The 21,224-nt window shown below is 36.4% G+C and overlaps 1 protein-coding gene and 1 long non-coding RNA gene across 4 annotated transcripts; one reads left to right on the forward strand and one right to left on the reverse strand.

Moving 5' to 3' along the window:
• Nucleotides 1-5,260: 5,260 nt before the first annotated feature.
• Nucleotides 5,261-20,531, reverse strand: LOC149735231 (RING finger protein 11-like). Of its 3 annotated transcripts, none has more exons than XM_089878710.1 (3): nt 20,246-20,527; nt 14,840-15,003; nt 5,261-5,969 (listed from the first exon to the last, which is right to left on the reverse strand). In XM_089878710.1, exons 1-3 carry the CDS (start codon nt 20,438-20,440, stop codon nt 5,795-5,797), a joined length of 534 nt encoding a protein of 177 aa, XP_089734836.1. In that variant the 5' UTR covers nt 20,441-20,527; the 3' UTR covers nt 5,261-5,794. The 3 variants fall into 3 exon arrangements, with proteins under 3 accessions (XP_089734836.1, XP_089734837.1, XP_089734838.1); XM_089878711.1 differs by lacking the exon at nt 5,261-5,969 and adding an exon at nt 8,209-9,094 and having other exon boundaries at nt 20,246-20,531; XM_089878712.1 differs by lacking the exon at nt 5,261-5,969 and adding an exon at nt 9,125-10,832 and having other exon boundaries at nt 20,246-20,530.
• Nucleotides 10,832-14,103, forward strand: LOC149735232 (uncharacterized). The gene is made up of 2 exons (XR_016385081.1): nt 10,832-12,571; nt 13,656-14,103. It is a non-coding gene; the product is annotated as an uncharacterized LOC149735232 (long non-coding RNA).
• Nucleotides 20,532-21,224: the final 693 nt, after the last annotated feature.

Below are 21,224 nucleotides of genomic sequence, written 5' to 3' on the forward strand. Positions count from 1 at the left end.
TGTTGGTCTTACCTTACCTTACTCTAATAAAAGTTTATTGTTTGCGAGTTTGGATTATCAACGTAATTACGAAGTTAAATGAAATAGACTGAAATACTTTAGAGTGCAATACTAAAGTAACTGGAGATAAGTGGATTCTAACCACAACGCTACGACTACATTTTTAGCATGTGTATCCTTGACTAAGATATTCGGTGCTTGCTCAGCCAGTTCAGTAGTCACTAATGGGTTGTTTAAATTAGGTGTCCCTAAGAGTGAATTAAACCAGCCATTAATTAACGAGTCCGGACCACGCTCATACAAGTTGGTTTTTAATGAAAATTTACAGTTAATAAATACTATCTGCAGCATTCTTTGTGAAAAAATGATTAGTTTGCGATCAAAACAAATGTGACATCTAATAAGTCTGTTGGTTAAAGTGTTGCACTGTTTTTTTCCTGAATTTACTGAAATTTGTGTAAACACATATGTGTTGCAAATATGATATTCCTGACTGAGACCTGACCATGGAATAAACATTTAGCGAAATCGATTTACAATATAGTATTTTTGTTGGCCTTCATACAAAAAAGATGATCAATTCTATGTTTCTGGGGTTTATTTTGTTTGGGCGGTTAGCTATACATGAAATACACAATTAAGTAATGGGATTTTTTTATTGTTTTAAATAAAGAACGCTTATACCGGGTGGTGGATCTATTTCTACTGCGGCCCTAAATAAAAGCTGCTTTAATTACTTCATCCGAACAAGTTTCCTTGCAAATGCTATTGGGGACACATCATAGTAAAACCATCTAAAGTAAATGAGCACTATAAATGTGAGATGACCAGCATACCAATGTAATGTTGCTTCCTTTTTTTCTATGCCCCAGTCTTCCGTTTGGAAATGAAAACACACACACACACACCTATATATATTCTACAGTGGAAGAATATGGGACACGCATATAGTGCCAAATATTTCTAAAATCAAAATAGACCATGGCCTATACTCAATACATTATTGAGTTGGCCATGAATAGACACACGAAGGTTATTTAGCTTAAGACTTTATAATATATATACCAGTAATTTATATTTGAATAACCCCTAAGGTATAAATTATTGAAATGAAAGCAAACCGTTTAAAGTTTGGCAATAAAAACATATATACAAAACTACATACAATGTGGAGAAAGATGGGACTCCAAATTGAAATTTATTTACATTTATTTGCAGTAGCCTAGGCCTATTCTGTAACTTGTAGTTAACCTATATCTAATATAAACGGCTGTGCTAGTTACTTTGCCGTATAAACTTTATATATCTAACGTTAAAACGATATATAGTACAATGGGGGAAGATAGGACACTTAAGCACATATTGCCAAATATTTCCAAAATCAAAATAGATGACGGTTTTTTGGTTAATACCACGAATTAGTACTATCATTCCTTTATCAATTAACAACAATTTAATAAAATATAATAAAACAAACGAGGAGTTATTTAGCGATCCGCACAACAGGTGAAATTTTACAAATTCAACAGGTGAAATTTACAAATATATAAGCAAATATATAGCATATGAGGTCAACTTTTTCACATGGGAAAGTGTAACGTCAAAATCACCTCACTGTTTCCAGTTAATGTGTTTTCTCCGTTTTGTGTTTCTTTTTCCGTTATGTGGCGTTTTGAGTTCTTTCACGTGTTTCTACTATTTGTTTTCCTCACATTCCTTCTCCCGTAATTACCAATTGGGCGTATATTGTGTCACGTGAGCGGCTGCAGGCACACCGAGGCGCAGCCGCTTAGAAAAGCGAGAACGTGGTCAGTTCTCTCTCGGGCTTCTTACTGTATGCAACTGTTTTAGATTCTCTCTATGCTCCCTTTAGTTGTGTCTTCAGCAAGTTTTATACGTATACGAACTATAGCTTTTATCGCCTTCAATTAAAACGTATTTTATAATATCAGTGGGATTGTGAGTAGGTCTAGCGGTAGGCCGTTAAAGCAGGCTGCCTGAACCTCCCTAACGAAAAATTCTCGTTACAAATTGGCGATCCTGCCAGGACCCTGCTATCGCTTTATAACTCAAGTTTGCTGCGAGAGAGAGCTCGGCTGATTTTATATTAACCTTTTTTTGGTTGCGCCTTTACTATGTCTTTTAACTTTTAAATGTCTCCTCCCACGTTTAACCCAACCCAAAATATCGACGATTTTATTAACGTATTTACCTCGTATTGTGAAAGCGTCAAAGCGACCGAAGACGTGCGACGTCATATGTTCTTGACTGCGATAGACGCGGATCTTCGCTGGCAAATTCAAGGCAAGGATAAAAGCGTGTTCGCCTTGTCGCTAGAGACTACCCTGCTGCGGGCACGTAACGCAAAGTCAGACAAGAGAACATTATAGAATGTTTCATTATTGGATCTATTTTTCCCAGACTGTCACTTCCTTTAAAAGATTAAATTTTTGTTGCCTATTTATTATTAGTAATTTTAAATCGTCAGAGCCAATATACAACTGTCACCGCTCAAAGCGAATCTATGTAAAAACAGTACACACATATTCAACATCATTAAAAAACTTCATATACATACACTAACACTTTTACTGATATCTGATGCTACTGTTATATGCATATTTAATAGCGTACTTTACTGGGTTATTCGTATTTTGGCAATAAAATAACATAGTTTTGGTTCATGCCCTATTAAAATGCTAAAAATGTCTTTGTAAATGCCTAATTCGTCTGTAAAGAAGACAATTTTACATATATTTCGCAGTATCGCCATTATCAGCTGTACAGCTGCGAACAAAAATGGCGTCCATGCACGGGCATGACTAAAACCCTGAAACCCTGACTCCCCTGAAAAGCCTGAATTCGCTTTCAGTGCTGCCAGTTTATATTCTCATATTAAATTCTTCATGGTGATTGTACATAAGTAAACATATTTTTAAAAGTATTACACAGCCCTGAATTTCATAATTGTAAATACGCAGCCCTGAACTTCGTGATTGTAAACACGCGGCCCTGAATTTCGTGATTGTAAATACGCTGCCCTGAATTTCGTGATTATTGTTGAAACACAGCACTGCATTTTGTGATTGTTAAAACACAGCCCTCACGAAATTCAGAGCTGCGTATTCACAATCACGAAATTCAGGGCTGCGTATTTACAATCACGAAATTCAGGGCTGTATTTACAATCACGAAATTCAGGGCTGCGTATTTACAATCACGAAATTCAGGGCTGCGTATTTACAATCACGAAATTCAGGGCTGCGTATTTACAATCACGAAATTCAGGGCTGCGTATTTACAATCACGAAATTCAGGGCTGCGTATTTACAATCACGAAGTTCAGGGCTGCGTATTTACAATCACGAAATTCAGGGCTGTATTTACAATCACGAAATTCAGGGCTGCGTATTTACAATCACGAAATTCAGGGCTGCGTATTTACAATCACGAAATTCAGGGCTGCGTATTTACAATCACGAAATTCAGGGCTGCGTATTTACAATCACGAAATTCAGGGCTGCGTATTTACAATCACGAAATTCAAGGTTGCGTATTTACAATCATGAAATTCAAGGCTGTGGTTTAACAATCACGAAATTAAGGGCTTTTTACTTACATTCACAAAATTCAGGGCGAAAATAAACTGGCAACACTGAAACCGAATTCAGGGCAGTCAGGGTGTCAGTCAGGGTTTTAGTCATGCCCATGGCGCCCTCTATAATGAGGGCGCCATGGTCATGTCCCATGTACTCGTAAACAATGGACAAGTTAACTTGTGGTTTCTATGGACTTTGTCTACATTAAAGTGATCTACATTGGCAGTATTCTGCAACTTGTAGTTAACTTACCGAGTTTAACAGGTTGTGCTAGTTTCTTTGGCATGTAAACTTCATAAACATAACGTTAAACCGATATTTTTTGTTGTTTTTATCTCAAATTAAAGTCATATTAACCCCTGTCTATTTTCTTCATGCTTAAATCTCAGTGTTTTTTACAAAACTAAAACTAGTTTTATGAGACAAAATCACAATGTACGAAGTATTCAAGGTTGTTTTTTGAAGCTATGAAACTAGTTTAATCGTTCGCACACGCAAACTGAAAAAAGCTTCGGCTTTACTATGATTTAGCGAGCATTAAAAAATAGCACCTTACTATTTCGCACTTTTTTACCTGTTCAAAATGTACTGTTTCTATTTTGCATATTTTTTTAATATTTAAAAAACAGTAATCAGCTTTGACGGGCGTTTTATAATGTCGTGATAATACTGTCGAATAATTCTGTAATTTTATTTTCCTGATTATCATTAAATTAGGGTCCGTATAAAGAGAATTAAAAAAAAAGTCTCGTTTGACAAAGTGTCCCATCTTACCCCACCCTACTATATATAGTTGTTTTTATCTCAAATTAAAGTTATATTGACCCCTTATTTTTTATTTCACAAAACTAAAACTAGTTTAGGACAGAAAGTAAAACTGTACGAAATAATAAAGGTTGTTTTATGGAGCTATAAACCTAGTTCATTCGTTCACACTGGCAAACTACAAAGTTCTGTTCGTTTTACCAGGATTTAAGCGAGCATTAAAAATTAGCACCTTACTATTTCGCATTTTTTTACCTGTTTAAAATATGTATGAATGAATGTTACTTACTTTATTCTTGCGTGGCCGGAAGAGTTTAACCATAGATATACTAATATATAACACTATATATAACAGTGGTATATTAGTATCTCTATGAGTTTAACACCTCGTGCCAGCTTACGAGTTACTTTGTAGGTGATTATTTTGGGGGAAATTTTTTATTTATGACCGATAGTTTGGACAACCCATGAGTGACCACTGAGTTGAAGCAATTGCCGTTAAGTGTCCAAGGACACATACGCCCACAATGGTAGCAGCGTCGAGCCTTGAACTCATTACCTCTGGGTTACAGGTAGGCGCGCTACCCACTATGCCACCGCGCTGGACATCTAGCCTACCAACATTGTAACAAAAAACGATGAGCCGTTGATAGGCCGTTTTTTTCCCATAAACGAAATATTGTTTTGTGACGTTCCAGTGCCCGCGAGTGACATTTTTTACAACTTTGAAATTTGATTTTTTTAAACGTTTATAACTTTTAAATTAAAGCATATTTTCACAAACCAGCTGTTAATTTAGCATCAGTATAGACATAAAACGTTGTTCTTATGCAAAAAACAACAAAGTTGCACTGTAGTACATCGTAGGCGGACTCGAGGTATATGAAGCCAACAAATAGGGTATACTTTTCATTTTCTTTGCCACGATAAACAAATGACAACGTCCTCTTCATTGTTAGTTACAATTTGCACCCTACTGGATTCACAATGGAACGTCTTCGGAATGTAATCTTATGCAGTTTAACTAGAACGGGGAATAAACTATTAATGAAATTAAGTTTAAAAGCCGTAGGCTACATGTATTAATAAATAGTTTACAAACAACATAACTATTCAAGAAAAAAACAACAACAAATGACATACATAACCACAAGGCTTAAAGACCTTTATAAGCATTTTAAATTAAGAAAGTACATTAAGCTGTCCGGCAGCAAAAGGAGGAAATCAGGAGAACACTTATTTAAAAAATCGGATTTAAGTCATGTAATTGGAGTGCTGTTCCACTGTTGGAAACTGATTGCCAGTAACACTGTCAATTTAATAGTTTATCAAAGAAGGACAGCTGCTTTATAGCACATTGTATCGATATATGATTATTATTAAATATGACGACAAAAGTTTAATGCAAGAGTGAAACTAATCAACTTCGGTCAGGGTTGGTTGTCATAAGATGAAAGTAAGGCTGCATCTACGGGTTCCATGCAAGTTGGGCAGGTAAAGGACCGCATTAACCAATCATCAATACAACTTAGATGGTAATAATGCATACAAGGGAGATACCGGATTGGTTCGTTTTGTTCGAAATCCACCATACAGATACAACATCTAAAAATGGTTAAATAAAGTGGTATATTAAATTGTAAAATGATCATATTGTGGTATTACAAAAAATCAAGGTTTACGGCTACACTATAAACTGAAAAAACTGTTATTACAAAACTACAATGTACTAGTACAGCGGTTCTCAAAGTTTAGCGCGACCCAAATCCGAGTTTTATGAACATCTCACGACCCATGTAACCAAGCCTCAAACATCGAAAAATCTATCTTTAATGTCTAAATAATGTACCGTACTCACCCACTCACGAGTTACGACTTACTTTTATAAAGTACGTGTCCGCACAGGTATGTAAAAACAGATTTAAACTTTAAAAACAGATTTAAACCTTTTCGTTTTACAACCCGAAAACATGTGTGCTTCGACACCAAATGTTGCTGCTATTAGTTCATGAGCTGATTTATTACCACATAGTGCTAATATATAACGGGTATTATTCAAGTAACAATAAAAACTACAATCATAAACAATGGAAACGTAATTAAGTATGTGCCGAGCCGAGCCCTAATTCCAAAGCTGGTGCCCGAGCGTCAGCTTTTATGAAGCTTAGCACTGCGTCCAGAATTGCGCGGAGCCTTTGCTATTGCAATATTGTTGCACGCAAGAGCAAAAAATAAAATAAAAGTGAAGAAAGTAAAAGGCAAAGAGACTAGTCAGCCCAGCATGTTTTTTAATGTTCCGTTCGTTGTACTTTTTCTCTCCGGAAAGTAGCCTAACAAATCGCAACGTCAGGGAATGTGCCCGTCTCGAATTACAGCAGGTATCGAATTACAGCTGGTCTCAGCGTTTCAGTATATATTTCCAACTTTTAATAAAACGCATAAAAATTCAAAAAGCAAATATAAATATAGTACAATGGGGGAAGATGGGACACTTAAGCACATATTGCCAAATATTTCCAAAATTAAAATACATGACGGTTTTTGGGAAGTACCACGAATTAGTACTATCATTCCTTTATTAATTGACACCAATTTAATAAAATATAATAAAACACACGAGGAGTTATTTAGCGATCCGCACAACAGGTGAAATTTTACAAATTTGAAAACACACAGGATAAGATGGGACAGTTTAAAATCATTGTTAATTTTGATTCTTAAATGTATTTGTAAATAGGAATATACGTAAATAACACGAAATAATACTGTACGCTTTAAAAATTAGGTCTAAACATTTTTTTCTTGCCCTACTGCTACAGTTTTTAACATGTTACCTATACATTATATTATTGCATAACAATTGGTATTGTTTGAACGACAATGGGTACTGTTCAACTGCAATGGATAAATATTGTATCCTACAAATGTAAATGAACTTGTAATAACAGAAAATTAATAATAACTATTAATAAAGTTTTTTATTTTTGCTACAAATTGAGTATTACTACTAATTTGGGATAAAAACAGCAAAAAAAATATCGGTTTAACGTTATGTATATGAAGTTTACATGGCAGAGAAACTAGCACAGCCTGTTAAACTCGGTAGGTTAACTACAAGTTGCAGAATACTGCTAATGTAAATATATTTCAATTTAGAGTCCCATCTTCCCCCACATTGTAGTTTTGTATGTTTTCATTGCCAAACTTTAAAAGAATTGCTTTTAATATATAGTAATACCTCAGGGAGTTTTCAACTATAAGATACTAATATAATAAAAAAATAATATTTTGAAAATATATTCGAAATTTGGTCATTTGCACAGTGCACTTGGTGATAATTTATAAGAAGTGGCTTGTGCCAAAAACAGAGCAGTAATACCCAATTTGTAGCAAAAATAAAAACTTTATGAATAGGTTTTATCAATTTTCTGTTATTACAAGTTCATATACATTTGTAGGATACAATATTTATCCATTGATGTTCGAACATTACCCATTGTCGTTCAAACAATACCAATTGTTATGCAATAATATAATGTATAGGTAAAAACTATAGCATTAGGGCAAGAAAAAGACTGTTTAGACTTAATTTTCATAGCGTACAGTATTATTTTGTGTTTTTACATATATTCCTATTTAAAAATATACTTAATATTCAAAATTAACAATGATTTTAAACTGTCCCATCTTATCCTGTGTGTTTTTTCGAATTTGTAAAATTTACCCTGTTGTGCGGATCGCTAAATGACTCCTCTTGTGTTTATTATATTTCATTAAATTGGTGTCAATTAGTAAAGGAATAATGGTACTAATTCGTGGTATTACCCAAAAACCGTCATCTATTTTGATTTTGGAATTATTTGGCAAAATGTGCTTAAGTGTCCTTCCTTCCCCCATTGTATTATATGTCACATTGTGGAATTCATTCCTACTTATTAGTTGGTACAAAAGCTAGTTGTTAGATCAAATTTCATTGGTAAATTGTGCTTTGTTGTTGATAGTAATACAGTATTCAAACTACCTTTTAAAAACATCTTTCATCTCTGTGACTACAATAAACCATTTTTGTACTGAAAAATCAAATTTACATTGTCAAAAAATATTGCCACCCAATTTCTCCTTGTGCGGTTATATATTCTTTTAAGTCATCTCGAATTTCCATGGCTCTTAAAGAAGGCCGAGATCTATTCATATTGTCTGCCTCAGGTAAGCAATTAGCATTAGAGATTGATAGGTCCATTGGGTAGCCGTCCTGTCTCCTAACAAAATTATCCAAGATGCATGCTACTTTTACGATGCTATCCACAGGCTTTTCAAACAGCGTCCCTTCGGCTGTCATCATGTCAAAGACACACTCCACACTCCTTTTGCTCTTGATAACCTGCCGTTAAAAATACGTCTTGCATTGCCCAAAGATCTTCTGGGGTATGGCCTCATGAGATTGGTAAGCAGCGGGTATGCTTCATCGCCAACAATAAAGTATGGACAACTTTGATTAGTGCCTGGAAGAATTCCTTTCTCAGGCAAACAAAATGAGCCTGTTGCTCTTGAATCACTTCTTACAGGACACCTAATTCTAATGTGTTTTCCATCTATGGCTCTAACGCAGTTGGGCAAATTCCAGAGCTCTTGATACCGCTTTGCACTTTGTAACCAAACTTTTTCCATTACATTTAGCATAATGGAAACCATAGTGAAGGCTTTTATAGCTTTCTCCAGTTGCCAGGTATCTGCAACACGAAGAAATTGTTTTATATACATGAGCAATTATCAGAGTATTTTGACATTTGTGAGCGTACCGCAAAGCCACCAGTGTTCTAGTATACTGCGATCACTTCTTTTGTCTCAGCTGTAATCATCGCCATATTCCTGTTTAGCTATTTTGCTAACCATCGCTTAGGTTGCTTGAAGCCAATAAAGCAAAATTGCGGTGTGTATTGGCAAAACTGCTTTAAAGCAAATTTGACTAAAAACGTGAGATAAAGCACGACTAATAAAGCAAAATGTTTTATCGGTAGGGATTCGCCCTAATGCAAACAGGTGGCCGACTATAATAAAGTGTGTCCGTCTACCAAAAATTACCGTCCCAAGATCAACAAAAAGTTTGGATAGAAGATTAGAACAATTTAAACGAAAGGTAATAAAACCTTCAAAACATTGCAACAAAGTCGATCTGTTATTAAAACATTTTTGAATTAATTATCTGTGTCGCCACGGCCTATTAGAGATAACACCTGATAATTCACCTTTTACATTTGAAATTAGAAGGCCTATTGTACGTCACAAACACCATTATTTTCAATTGTTACATCATGTATTTTGCCTAAAAATTATAGCAGTAATGCAAAAAAAAAACATACGAATTTAGCATTGCGGTCAATTATTTACACAAGTATAGCTACATACAGCGTTAGACAGTCCCTTGAATTAGTACATGTTCGTTAAGTCAGCTATGTCTGCTTTATGTCCACTATGTCCAGACATAGACAGTGGACATATCGACATAGTGAATATTTTGGACATAGCGGACATGCACTAATTAAAGGACCCGCGTTAGAAGCTGTAAGCGAACTGGCTTTAACGGAATAGTTGAAACTAGATTAGGTTTTAAGTTTTTTTTTGCTTCCCATGCTTCACCTTTAAGCTTCATAGTCATTCTCGAAAATCTCACCGTGTGGACCAGGTTGCCAGGCTGCCGTATAAGCCACTTTGCCCTCAAGTTCGCTTGTACAGGAGCCAAAAGAACATTTTTTCGGACAGGACTGATACCCAGACCAATTTAACTATGCAGCCGCTTGTAGACCATGGTAAACTGTAGTTGAATGTATATAACATAGTTTGAACTGTATCAGCACCAAGTGAGTTTAAGCGCGGGTGGTTCACGTTGAAAATAAAAAAACATCAAAAACATTGACACAAATCATCATTGAACCCTGCAAACCAAGCGACCATTACCAAAACTATCTTGTTTACTAACTTAATATGCGCTAGTTTAGACACAAATTTGTTCTAACTCAAAAGATTACTTGCAGGTTATCTACTGTTAATTTTAAACACTTCATTAATGCAAAATAACCCTGATACTCTCTTTGCAACTAGCATACGCCTTCTATTTTAAATGAATATGCAAATTAAACTGTATACTATGCTGCTATGTTTACATACGAATAATAGATAACAATGATGTTTGTGACGTACAATAGGCCTTTTAATTTCAAAGGTAAAATGTGAATTATCAGGTCGTATCTCTAGTAGGCTGTGGTGTCGCCAGGGCTGTTCTCTCTCCGCAGTCACGGGGGCCAATAACCAATCTTGTTTTAAGCGTTATTTTTGCTTGAGAAAACGGCAAGATAGCTCGGGCTTGACATACAAAACGAAATGCTGGAAATGTTATCTTAAAATATCTTTCGCCGGGTAATCATGGGACTCATTTCAACATTTGTTTGGTGTAATGGCCGACGAGAAACTCTGCAATCATTAGCATGAAAGCGCAGTTGTTTTATAAAGCAAACACAGTTTTAATCCTAACATGTTAAATGCACTATTGTAATAACAGTTGACGCAACAATTGATTTTATTTTTCAACAATCTAATTGTAACTCAATTCCCATTATGACTAAAATAATCCACATGAGGATTGGAACTTTGTCGTAAGACTCGTAACAGAAACAGATGTGTTTATTAACCTTACGTAAGAATCGTAAACATGTAACATAATGGCAAAAATGGCCAAACTGTTCTAAAGGCACATGCCAGTGGCCCACTGGCATACACCTTTCTTCTTAATTACGTCATTTACGTTAAAGCTTTGACACATCCCTAATCGTAATTTATTATTGCGTACCCGTTAAAGAAATGTATCACAACTACCTCTGTAACTTTCATTTTTTTTAAGACACAAGATTTTGTAACAATATAGTTAGGTTTCTTCTTCACCAAATTTCAGTTTAGGTTTAAAAATACCTTTTTCTAATGTCATGTTAAAGTTGGTAATATGTTCTAGTAATAGCACTGCTTATATTTACAATGTTGCCTCTGCCAAGCAGCATGTTTGTTACGAAATAATAGGGATTTACACGTGGATTCATTACATCATAATAGTGATTGATACGTTTATTATTAAGCCTGAACTCTGAAGTAGCTTGAAAACCTATTAGTTAAACGTTTGCGATCAAGTAAACTTAGTAAAGATTGCCACGTTTGCAATGAATACTTTTTTGTTATCTTATCAAACATAAAGACCAGCGCGAATTCTATACACACCACCGGAAATTCCTTCTTTCAAAATCGTTAAAACAGGCATGCAAAGTGAAAGGGGTTTATTGAACTTTTAAAACTAAGTAATATAACATCTTAAATAAAACAAATAACAAAAAAGGCGAAACTTTGTTAGTTTAGAATTTGGCAAACGTATTAAGCCTCGTGGTTGACCTGTCAATCCATTGGTCGATAACAGGGTGCAGGGGAATTTTATTTAATAATTCATTGTGGACGTTCAGTAAAATAACGTGGTTTAGCCGCTCCTGCTTCATTGCAGAACTCAGGTACGTTTTGATGCGACGTAAGTCGCTGAAGGACCTTTCGGCTTCGCAAGTGGTGCAGGGCAAAGAGAGGTAAATTCGTAAAAGAGAATTTAAATTCGGTAGAAGAAGGGCAAGTGTTGCAATACTTGAAAAAAACGATTGGGTTACGCGAACTACGCATGGCGGAAAATCGTGGTATTTCGGGTTGTTCCATGCCGATTTTAGAAGTACTTGCTTTGCATTTATTTAGGAGTATTGTGGTTGAATCCTCGTTGTGAGCTGAAAAAGTATTTATTATTGTGTCCATCATTCGCCGAAATTCTGACATCGTGACGGTTAGACTTTGCACCTTAACGTGCATCGGGTTGATAAAAGATAACAATTGCTGCATAACTTGTAGCATGAAATAAAAAGTAAACTTTTCCATTAACCCCTAAATGGGATCTTGCCAGGTTTCTTACTGGAAGTGGTAGCTCTGAGCTGGTTGCACAACACTTTAACCAATTGAGGATATTTTCAAATTTAGATATAAAAACTTCGAGTGCAGGAAGTCGCATCACCCATCGTGTAGGACACAGCGGACGGATTGAACGAGTTGGCTGCTCAGATCCAGCACAAAATGAGTCAAAGGACTGCAGGCGATTGGGTGATCCTTTCATAAACTGAACAATGCTTTCCAATGCTGTAAGTGCCTTTGCGCCATGACTTGTGCGTTTTATAACTTCTTGCACAACAAGATTTAGCTGATGACCCACACAGTGGACATACAACATTTTGGGATAAGCGGTGCGAAATATGGCCTGCACACCCGAAAACTTGCCACTCATGTTAGCCGCACTGTCGTATACCTGGCCTCAACATGCATTTATATCTAAACCACAAGCTATTAACATTGATTTAATGGTGACGAATACAGTTTCCGCATCGGTTTTAGGATATTCCACAAATCCTAAGCAAACTTTTTTTATATTGTACGAGTCGTCAACATACCGGTCACAAAGACTAAGTCTTTAGTTGCAATATCGGCAGTTTCATCAGCCATTATTGAATACCATCGTGCATGCTGCACGTCACAAGTGATTTTTTTAGAGCCTGACCAATATTGCTATTTTCAAACCGATACCAATATTTTGTAAATTTCAGTTGCCGATAACCGATATTTTAATGCACCTAAAAAACTTGACTGATTAAAACGGAAAAATCTGACATAGCTAATAAAAATCAACTAGCAGGCTTAATTATTATTAATTAGTTATTAGTGAACTTGTAATTACTTAATTGGTTAATTTGTAATTTTTTTCAAATAAATTTTACCTTCTTTTCATTAAACAAACACTATATTTATCAGCTAATGCAGTTTATTTGTGTATCACGTTGATGCGTGAAGACGCGTAAGTGACCTAAAGTAACCACGACGTTACACGCGCCTGACAAACATGGTGGACACGTGATCAGACGCTTTGACCTAGTTTAATACGTTAGATTTTTACGAACGAGTTGAATTAGGTATACGAGTGAGTTTACGTTTATGAACAAGCTATCGCTCTGCATTAATTTTGCGTACGCACGTTGCTGGCCGTCTGGTTACTAAGCGCCGATAATATCGGCCGTTTTTTGCCCTTGCCGATAATCCGTAAATACCCAAAAATGCTGCCGATATATCGGCTAACCGATAATCGGTCGTGCTCTATTTTTTTTAATACTGCATTAGATAGGTCGCGTAAGATTTCGTTTTGGATGTCATAACTTAAAAATTTGGTTTTTCTAGCGTTCCAATCACAAATTGTGTCGTTGTGTTTGCCTAAAAGTTTGACCACCTGAGACAGACAGATTGGACGACTGATCACATTGGACGACTCATCACATTGGACGACTCATCACATTGGACGAGACAGATTGGACGACTCGTCGGTGTGCCCTCTTATTGCAAGACCCTGTTGTCCGAGAAATATTATGAAGTTAAATATACTTTCTAGGATTTGCCGATTTCGATTCATGGTTTTTTGTATTTTTTTGGTGTTAAAGCGTGCATGCAGATTCTCTCTCAAACTCAACCGTCTTGGCGGCTATACTTTCCTTATGCACAACAGATGCGTCATGTTTCTTGATTGATGCAAGGCCCTTTCTCCAGTTTGAAAATCCATTCGTCACCCACGAGCATTTTGAGCTTTGGATAGACTGAAATCGTACCAACGAAGCACGAAGGCGTTTGTTTTCATCTGCTCATTTACATACAGAACAAAATGCCACAATGCGTGCAGCGTCATACAATAACCATGGAAAGTTTTCTTGCCAAGTTGGCTGATAAGACCTACCGCAAGCGTCATTTCTTCCTTTGGTGCTACATGGTGTTATTTCAGATTGCGTTGGTTGAGCGGTTTGCTTTGTTGTTGCGCTTTCCGAGTTGACACTGTTTCGACTGCCTTTTATAAACGCACTCATTGACAGCTGTTTACCTGAAACGCGAGGCCTTTTCGAAGCCTACATTTTCTGTCTAACTGGTTGATCGTAGAAAGGTTTTTAATTAAATTAACGATTTAATTAGGCATTTTTGTACAGGTTACGTATTTAGTGACAATCTTTATTATGACGCAATTATATACACTAATTGTTACAACATTGAATGGTGCGTTACGTCACAGACGCCGTTTTTAGGCGGGAAAAACACTCGTATAAGTTTGCCTGCATACATGGATGAAGTTGCTATAAAAATAATATAAAACGCGTTACTAAATTTATATATGCAGGTAAATGGCTACAAGACCTCATACTTGTGTAGAATTTTTACGAGACCGCCTGGTATTTAACGTTATCACCGCGTCAATGTTGGGTATGCCGCATACCCATAAAAAATTCTGAGGGATGCGCCGCATACACAGGATCGGCGCCCATGCGACTTCTACATTTTTATAAAATCGACCCCACCAAGGGTCAAGCAAATAAATCACTTACTCTCTTATTTTCATGCTTGCAGAGTGTGTTTCATTCCAGGTATTCTTTGGAAGATGCTGAATTATCCCAAGTCTTTGTGCAAGTCTAATCTGTTCTTCATCATTTAAGTCATTTCCTTCTGTGGAATTCGATTGAGCAAGATTTTCTCCTACCCGATCATTTCGCTGAAATAAGAAAGAACGAAATAAATATTAAATTACAGTTTACAAGTGCTTTTCTTATACTTACCATTAATTCAAGGAAAGACACAGTAACTTTTACTCCAAAGGACCTGAGTTTATATAGGTCTATAATGTTTATGGAAAGTTGATAGATTACAACAAAAAACACATTTTTGGTATTTTTTTCTATTAATCAGGTGAAAAATATTGGTTAAAAGTTTAAAACGTAAACTTGTGTTCCACATTTGTGTTTTCAAAGTAAAATTTTAAATTTACATCACACGCGAAAACTGAAGTTAATGAAGGTAGTCTGTTAAGTTATAACAGATTACGTGGTCCCATTACTGGGATTTGAACTAAGTCGAAGAAAATTACAAGACAGTATAGCTCTAAGACGTTGACTCTAACCATTTCGCCACTGAAACAACATTTGCGTCTAACTAAATTAGCACATACTAAGTTAGTATACAAGACAGATTTAGTAATCCTTTTTAGAAAGTTCAATGATTATTTGCGCCAATGTTTTTAGATGTTATATTTATAATGTAAACCACTTGCGCGTCTAAACTTAAGTTTTCTTTCTTTAACAACAAACAGACATGTGTAAATAATTTTGTCGGGAAGCACTAGTAAAATTTAAACAGCGACTAAGGCATAATGTTAGACACAACTCTTAAGTACGAAGGGAGGTTATCGTGAGTTTGTTTGTATTATACAGTCTTAATTTATGATGTGCTGTATGACCCATGCTTGTGTTTATCCAATATCCTATATTATTTTTAAGAACCGGTTTTAAAAGTTCGCAACGGACATATCAATTAACTTACTTGTTGTTACTGCGGTGTTCTTTTGCTAGATATATATAGGCTGTCTTAAAAAACTTCTGTTTTAAAATGCCAAATACTATTTTCACTCAGCGACTGAGCCAAACTAAACTGTCGGTAAAACTTACTTGTATGCCGCACGTGGTTAAAAGTAACTCCTATCTGTTCAGTCATGCGTAAACATTTATAAAACAATATAAGATGTTGACAAAATAACCCGAAAAATATGGTAATTTAACCGGGAATGTAAATAAACTGTTATTTAATGCAAAAACTACAGCCAGACAGCAAAATCCATTCATAAAACCGTGACGTAACAATGTATTATAATGGGCATTGTTCGCGTCAATAGGCCTCTTATTTTCTGAGCAGTTTCCGTGAATTCCTAGGCCGTGTATTGAGTAGGCCATGACACCCCAGACATGGGCGCCGATCCTAAGTATACAGGTATGCGGCGCATACCTCCGATTGTTTAATGAGTATGCGGCATACCTAGTTTCTAATGCTTCATTCGTCCAGCAGCCTTACACTATGTTGCGTTTACGCAGATAAAGTTGCAATTAACTTATTGCAAACCAATTAATGCTTTACTAGTTTACTTGATCATATACATAAAAAGGCAAATATCCAACCTGTTTTTAAGCACCTGCATGCTAAAATTAAGTCATAATTAATTGCCAGGTCAAACCAAAATGATGCAATGGATCAGCTCGTGAATCCCTACTATTGCATAACAAAGATGTTACTTGGCTGAGGAAAAACATCGCAAATATACACAGCCCTGGATACTCGTATAAAAGTACGTCTGCAACCAGTTGCCGATAGTTTTCAGAATACGTTGGCAATATGCCGAGGATTTAAAAGACGCGTGGCCGGGCGTGACGTCACGAATCGCAACGTCAGCGCGAATTTGCCCGTCTCGAATTACAGTCGGTATCGTATAACACGAGCGCCCAATGTTTCATATCTGATTAGACTGATTTTTAATAAAAAAACATAAATTCCTAAACTTTTTTATATTGAAATAATACAAAGTGCTGCATTACGTCTTCTCTTTCACCGCAAACCACGTGTTCTAAATGATTTTAGCGACTCTTTTCGTCCAAAAAGGAACGTATTCTCTTACGCCTTTCTCCTTGATAACATCATAAGCTCGTGCCGAGCTTTTGGGTAAACCTCGGCCTTAGGTTAACCTGAGCTTTTACAACACATTCCTATTGTTAACACCAAATTCACGAAACATTACCAACATCGTCTGCTTCATAGCCCAGTTCGAAGTATTTATTGCAAACATATCAATCCTTTACTTGATCGCATACGTAAAAAGGCAAATGTCCAACCTGTTTTCAAGCTCCTGCTGGCAATGGCGGACACTTGGTCAATATTTGGGGGTGCTGACAACTAGAGGTCGGCCGAAATTTATGTTTTACCGATAATCGGTATCGGTAAAAATGCGCGGATAATACACTGATATAAAAAATAGTTTGTGCGAAGCGACGTATGTCCTACTTGACCTTTACGTTTGTCTTGTTTAGCCTTCCCGAGCGTTTTGTTTAGCCTTCCCGAGCGTTTTGTTTAGCCTTCCCGAGCGTCTTGTTTAGCCTTCACGTGGGCTGTAGTTTAGCCTTTACGTGCGTCGTAGTTTAGATTTATGAATGTCGACTCTCGTAGTTTACGTTTAGTATTCACGTTGGTCGTCACTCCAAAGTTATTTAAGAAAAGCAACACATATAACGTTACCTACTGAGAACGTGTAGAACAACCATTTCTTTTCTTTATTATAACTTGCAATATTGTGAATACAGTTATTAATTTTGATTAATACTGAACATTTCATATGTTTCGTTATAGTGACAATTATCGGTTTTAATGGAAAAAAATTATATCGGTCGGTCTCTACTAAATCTCTACCAAAGCGTGTAAAAAAGATATTTTTAGCACGAGCGCCGAGCCGAGTGCTAATGACGTTTTCAAGGAGAAAGGCGTACGAGAATACGCTCCTGTTTAGTCAAAAAGCAACGCTAATCAAAATCATACAGAACACATGGTTTACGTTCAAACGCTGCTTGATAAAGAGAAGACGCGTTTCGTGAATTCCAGTGTGGCAAGATGCAGAAATAATATAAAAAACTATATTAGTAATAATTGTTAATAAGAGAAGTTTTTACGGGGGTTAATATAAGCAAGCTACATTGCCACGTCTGCAATATATTGCCGTGAAAATACTTTGTTTAAAAAAAAATTGTTTTTTGCGTTATTTTCGGTTGTCCAAATGTGTCGGCAAAACGATTGGCAATTGCCGATTGCCGACGTGAGTCTCCAGAGCTGTATGCAGCAGTGCTACTTCTGAAACATATTTAGTTTATTACAGCCGTTTATTACAGCCGGTTGCCTTGTTTAATTATTTTACACATAACTATAAGAAAGACAGTACCAAGTTTGTATTGCGAGTTCCCGCCAAAAATATGTATGTCTTCACGTATCCAATGACGTATATGACATCATATTTAGTAAGCAGATGCGCTCTGCATACCCCAGATATTTAGGAAATCAGCGCATGCCTAACCTCCAGATGTTTAGGAAACAATTTCCTAAACTGGGCGTTTTTTCGACACTTAGTCCAATAAAAGTTATATTTCCTGTTGCGACTGCGAAGTTTAGACACATCGACGTTGGGAAACCGAGATTCAGTGCAAGCCACTCTCGTGGTGCCCAGTGTCGAAAAAATCTACTGCAGAAGTCAATGTTAAGCAACTAAATGCCTGTCACAACAGTTAGCGAAGCGTCGCTAAAATTTTACACAGCGTCGGTAAAAAAACTCTAGACGTCGCCAAAGTCTGGGTCAGCAACAAAATTGCTTTCTATAAAGTTGGAATTCTGACATGCGTGGACAGTGGCGCAGCCAGGTTTCGGGGGTCGTGACCCCTCCTCCCCTTTTAAACCAAAACAATTTTTTTTTAATTAAAAACAAAATTGTTTTTAAAAACATTTTTTGATTAAAACCCCCCTTATTTTTTTCTGTAGCTGCGCCACTGTGCGTGGATTTAATACTATTAGATTTAGAGGACAAATAATATCACTTTAAAATTTAAGTTTTTATTACCAAATTCAGTTGTATATGCTGTTTGTTACGAAATAGTGGGAATTCACATGTGGATTCATTGCATCATAATACCGATTGTTTTACCTGGTAGTTGATTACAACATAATAGCAATTCACAAATGTTCGTTGTATAGTGTGGTTCATATTGCCACAATATTTTGTTACATCACTTATAGATGCAACACCGGTTAGGCAGACGTAAAACACAATACGATAAGCATATTCCTAAAAAGACAAATTTTTGCTAACGTGAGTTTGGTTTACTCTCTCTATAACTGCACCTGCGTGACTATGACGTCATGAACGTCCTTGTATACTTGCGGCGCATACGTTTTTTTTTCGGCGGGAATTGGTAACATGACCTTTCTCACAGCTGTGTTCGCGGTGACGTTGCGATTCGTTACGTCACGCCCGGCCACCCGTCTTTTATTGCCGACGTATTTTGAAAACCTTTTATACAGGTCTCCAGGGCTGCTCGTAAGAACTGCAAGAGCTGTCACGGCATTGTAATCCTGACTAAAACTTTCTTGTACCACAAGATTTAATTGGTGGCCAAAGCAATAGACATATGTGGCAAGGGGATTTATATCCAAAAACCTTGCTTGTACTCCCGACAAGTGTCCACGCATGTTTGCGGCGCCGTCATATGATTGCCCACGACACAAGCTTATGTCAATATCCAAGGAAAGAAGGGCTTGCTTTATGGTGTAAAAATATTGGCACTTGTTCGACCGTATAAAATCCAAGAAAAACCTCTTGAACACAAAACGTAGAGTCCACGTATCGGACGCAAATACTGAGCTGCTCTTTTTGACTAACATCCGCCGTTTCATCAGCCATAATACTATACCATTTTGATTCTTTAATGTCCTTGACTTTTTTTTCTAAGGAGCTCATGAGAACACAGACCAGACGGAAAATTTCATTCTGAATTTCGGGTCCAAACCATATATACTGTTTTGGCCTTTCTATCCAATTCTTTATTTTTAAATCGTATCTCGAGCATTTGTGTACCTACTTCCTCACATATTCCCAAGTATAGTCAATACACGCTGTGCCGCCAACAGGTACAAGTGAAAATCGACAAAAAATTATTGACGAAGATTATTAAAAAACGACCCCTATGGCAACTATCAAACATATTTAACTGTCGTTTCATTTATTCCTATTGCCCAGACAAATATTTTAAAAGAAAACAGCTCTGTTAGATCATATGTCGGGTTGTTGTCTCAATAATTATGATAATTAGTGATTATCAATGGGGTTTGGAAGACTGACTTAAAAAAAATTCTAACAGTTTAGTTAACTACAAACTTACACGGTGTACAGTGGTTGTTACGGTAGGTAGAGAGGAACTTAGCGAAGTTTTGGGACTTCCAGACAAAGGAATGAACCTGATTGAGCCAGATGCACGCTCCACACTCTTCGGATTGCTTCTTCCTGAGCTTCCAAGATTTTGTTGAAGATTTTCTTCATAAAGTTGTTCAGGGTCGGAATCTAATTGGTTTCCCATTATATATACGAAACATCCGGTGCTAGTGAGGAATCCTGAAATCCTCCCCCCTTGCCTATAGAATAAACGAGAGACTAAAAAAGGAAAAAAGGAAATCATTAGACCGTAACGGTATTTCTCCATAAAATCCACAGAAATAAAAAAGAATAGAACGCGCATCTCCAATGTCGGCAAAGGAGAGAGGTGATATACTCTCTCTCTTCCGTGGGTCTTTCCCGTTTACTATTGTAGTCAATGGAATCGACGGCGTTTTACGTCGTTTTTCTTCGTTTTTTTCACTTAATTTAAAGTTATAGGGTAAAACAACTATTTTCTAAAATATATATTTCAAACAAACCGTTTGTTTAAAGATTTTTAATTAAATTTATTAAATAAATAAATTTTCTAAACAAGTGGTAAACTGCAAGCGTTAACCTACTAAATAATTAAACTGACTTGATAAACTTGAATAGTTGGTGTAGTTTATGAGAAAAACAGCTAAAACCCGCCAAAAATACTATGCGCCTATCTTTTACAACGAAGACCAAGCGGAATGGGGACGGAGTTGGAGGTCACGTGAATAGAAAAAAGAATATATCACGGTTTTGGGCAGTTGCGCGTTCTACTCTTTTTTATTTCTGTGATAAAATCATATATTAATAATAAATATATCATTTATTATTTAATATCTCGGTTTCTTTCATTCGGCGGGGGGAGTCGACTTCACTAGGTGCAGCGACGATGGAATCGGTCTATGAATAATACGCTAAAAGTGGGGGTTGCGAAAATATTAATAAAGTGAAAA

This window comes from Ciona robusta, chromosome 5 (assembly GCF_009617815.1).
Source record: "Ciona robusta chromosome 5, ASM961781v2".
In the NCBI taxonomy this organism is placed as follows: Eukaryota; Metazoa; Chordata; class Ascidiacea; order Phlebobranchia; family Cionidae; genus Ciona; species Ciona robusta.

What these genes read in the sequence shown, in the direction of transcription:
- LOC149735231 (XM_089878710.1), bottom strand. Translation starts at nt 20,440, where the DNA reads ATGGGAAACCAATTAGATTCCGACCCTGAACAACTTTATGAAGAAAAT. An exon ending in TAACAACCACTGTACACCGT is followed by an intron (nt 15,004 to 20,245) that starts GTAAGTTTGTAG and finishes TTCTTATTTCAG; the next exon opens with CGAAATGATCGGGTAGGAGA. An exon ending in GCAAGCATGAAAATAAGAGA is followed by an intron (nt 5,970 to 14,839) that starts GTAAGTGATTTA and finishes AACCATTTTTAG; the next exon opens with ATGTTGTATCTGTATGGTGG.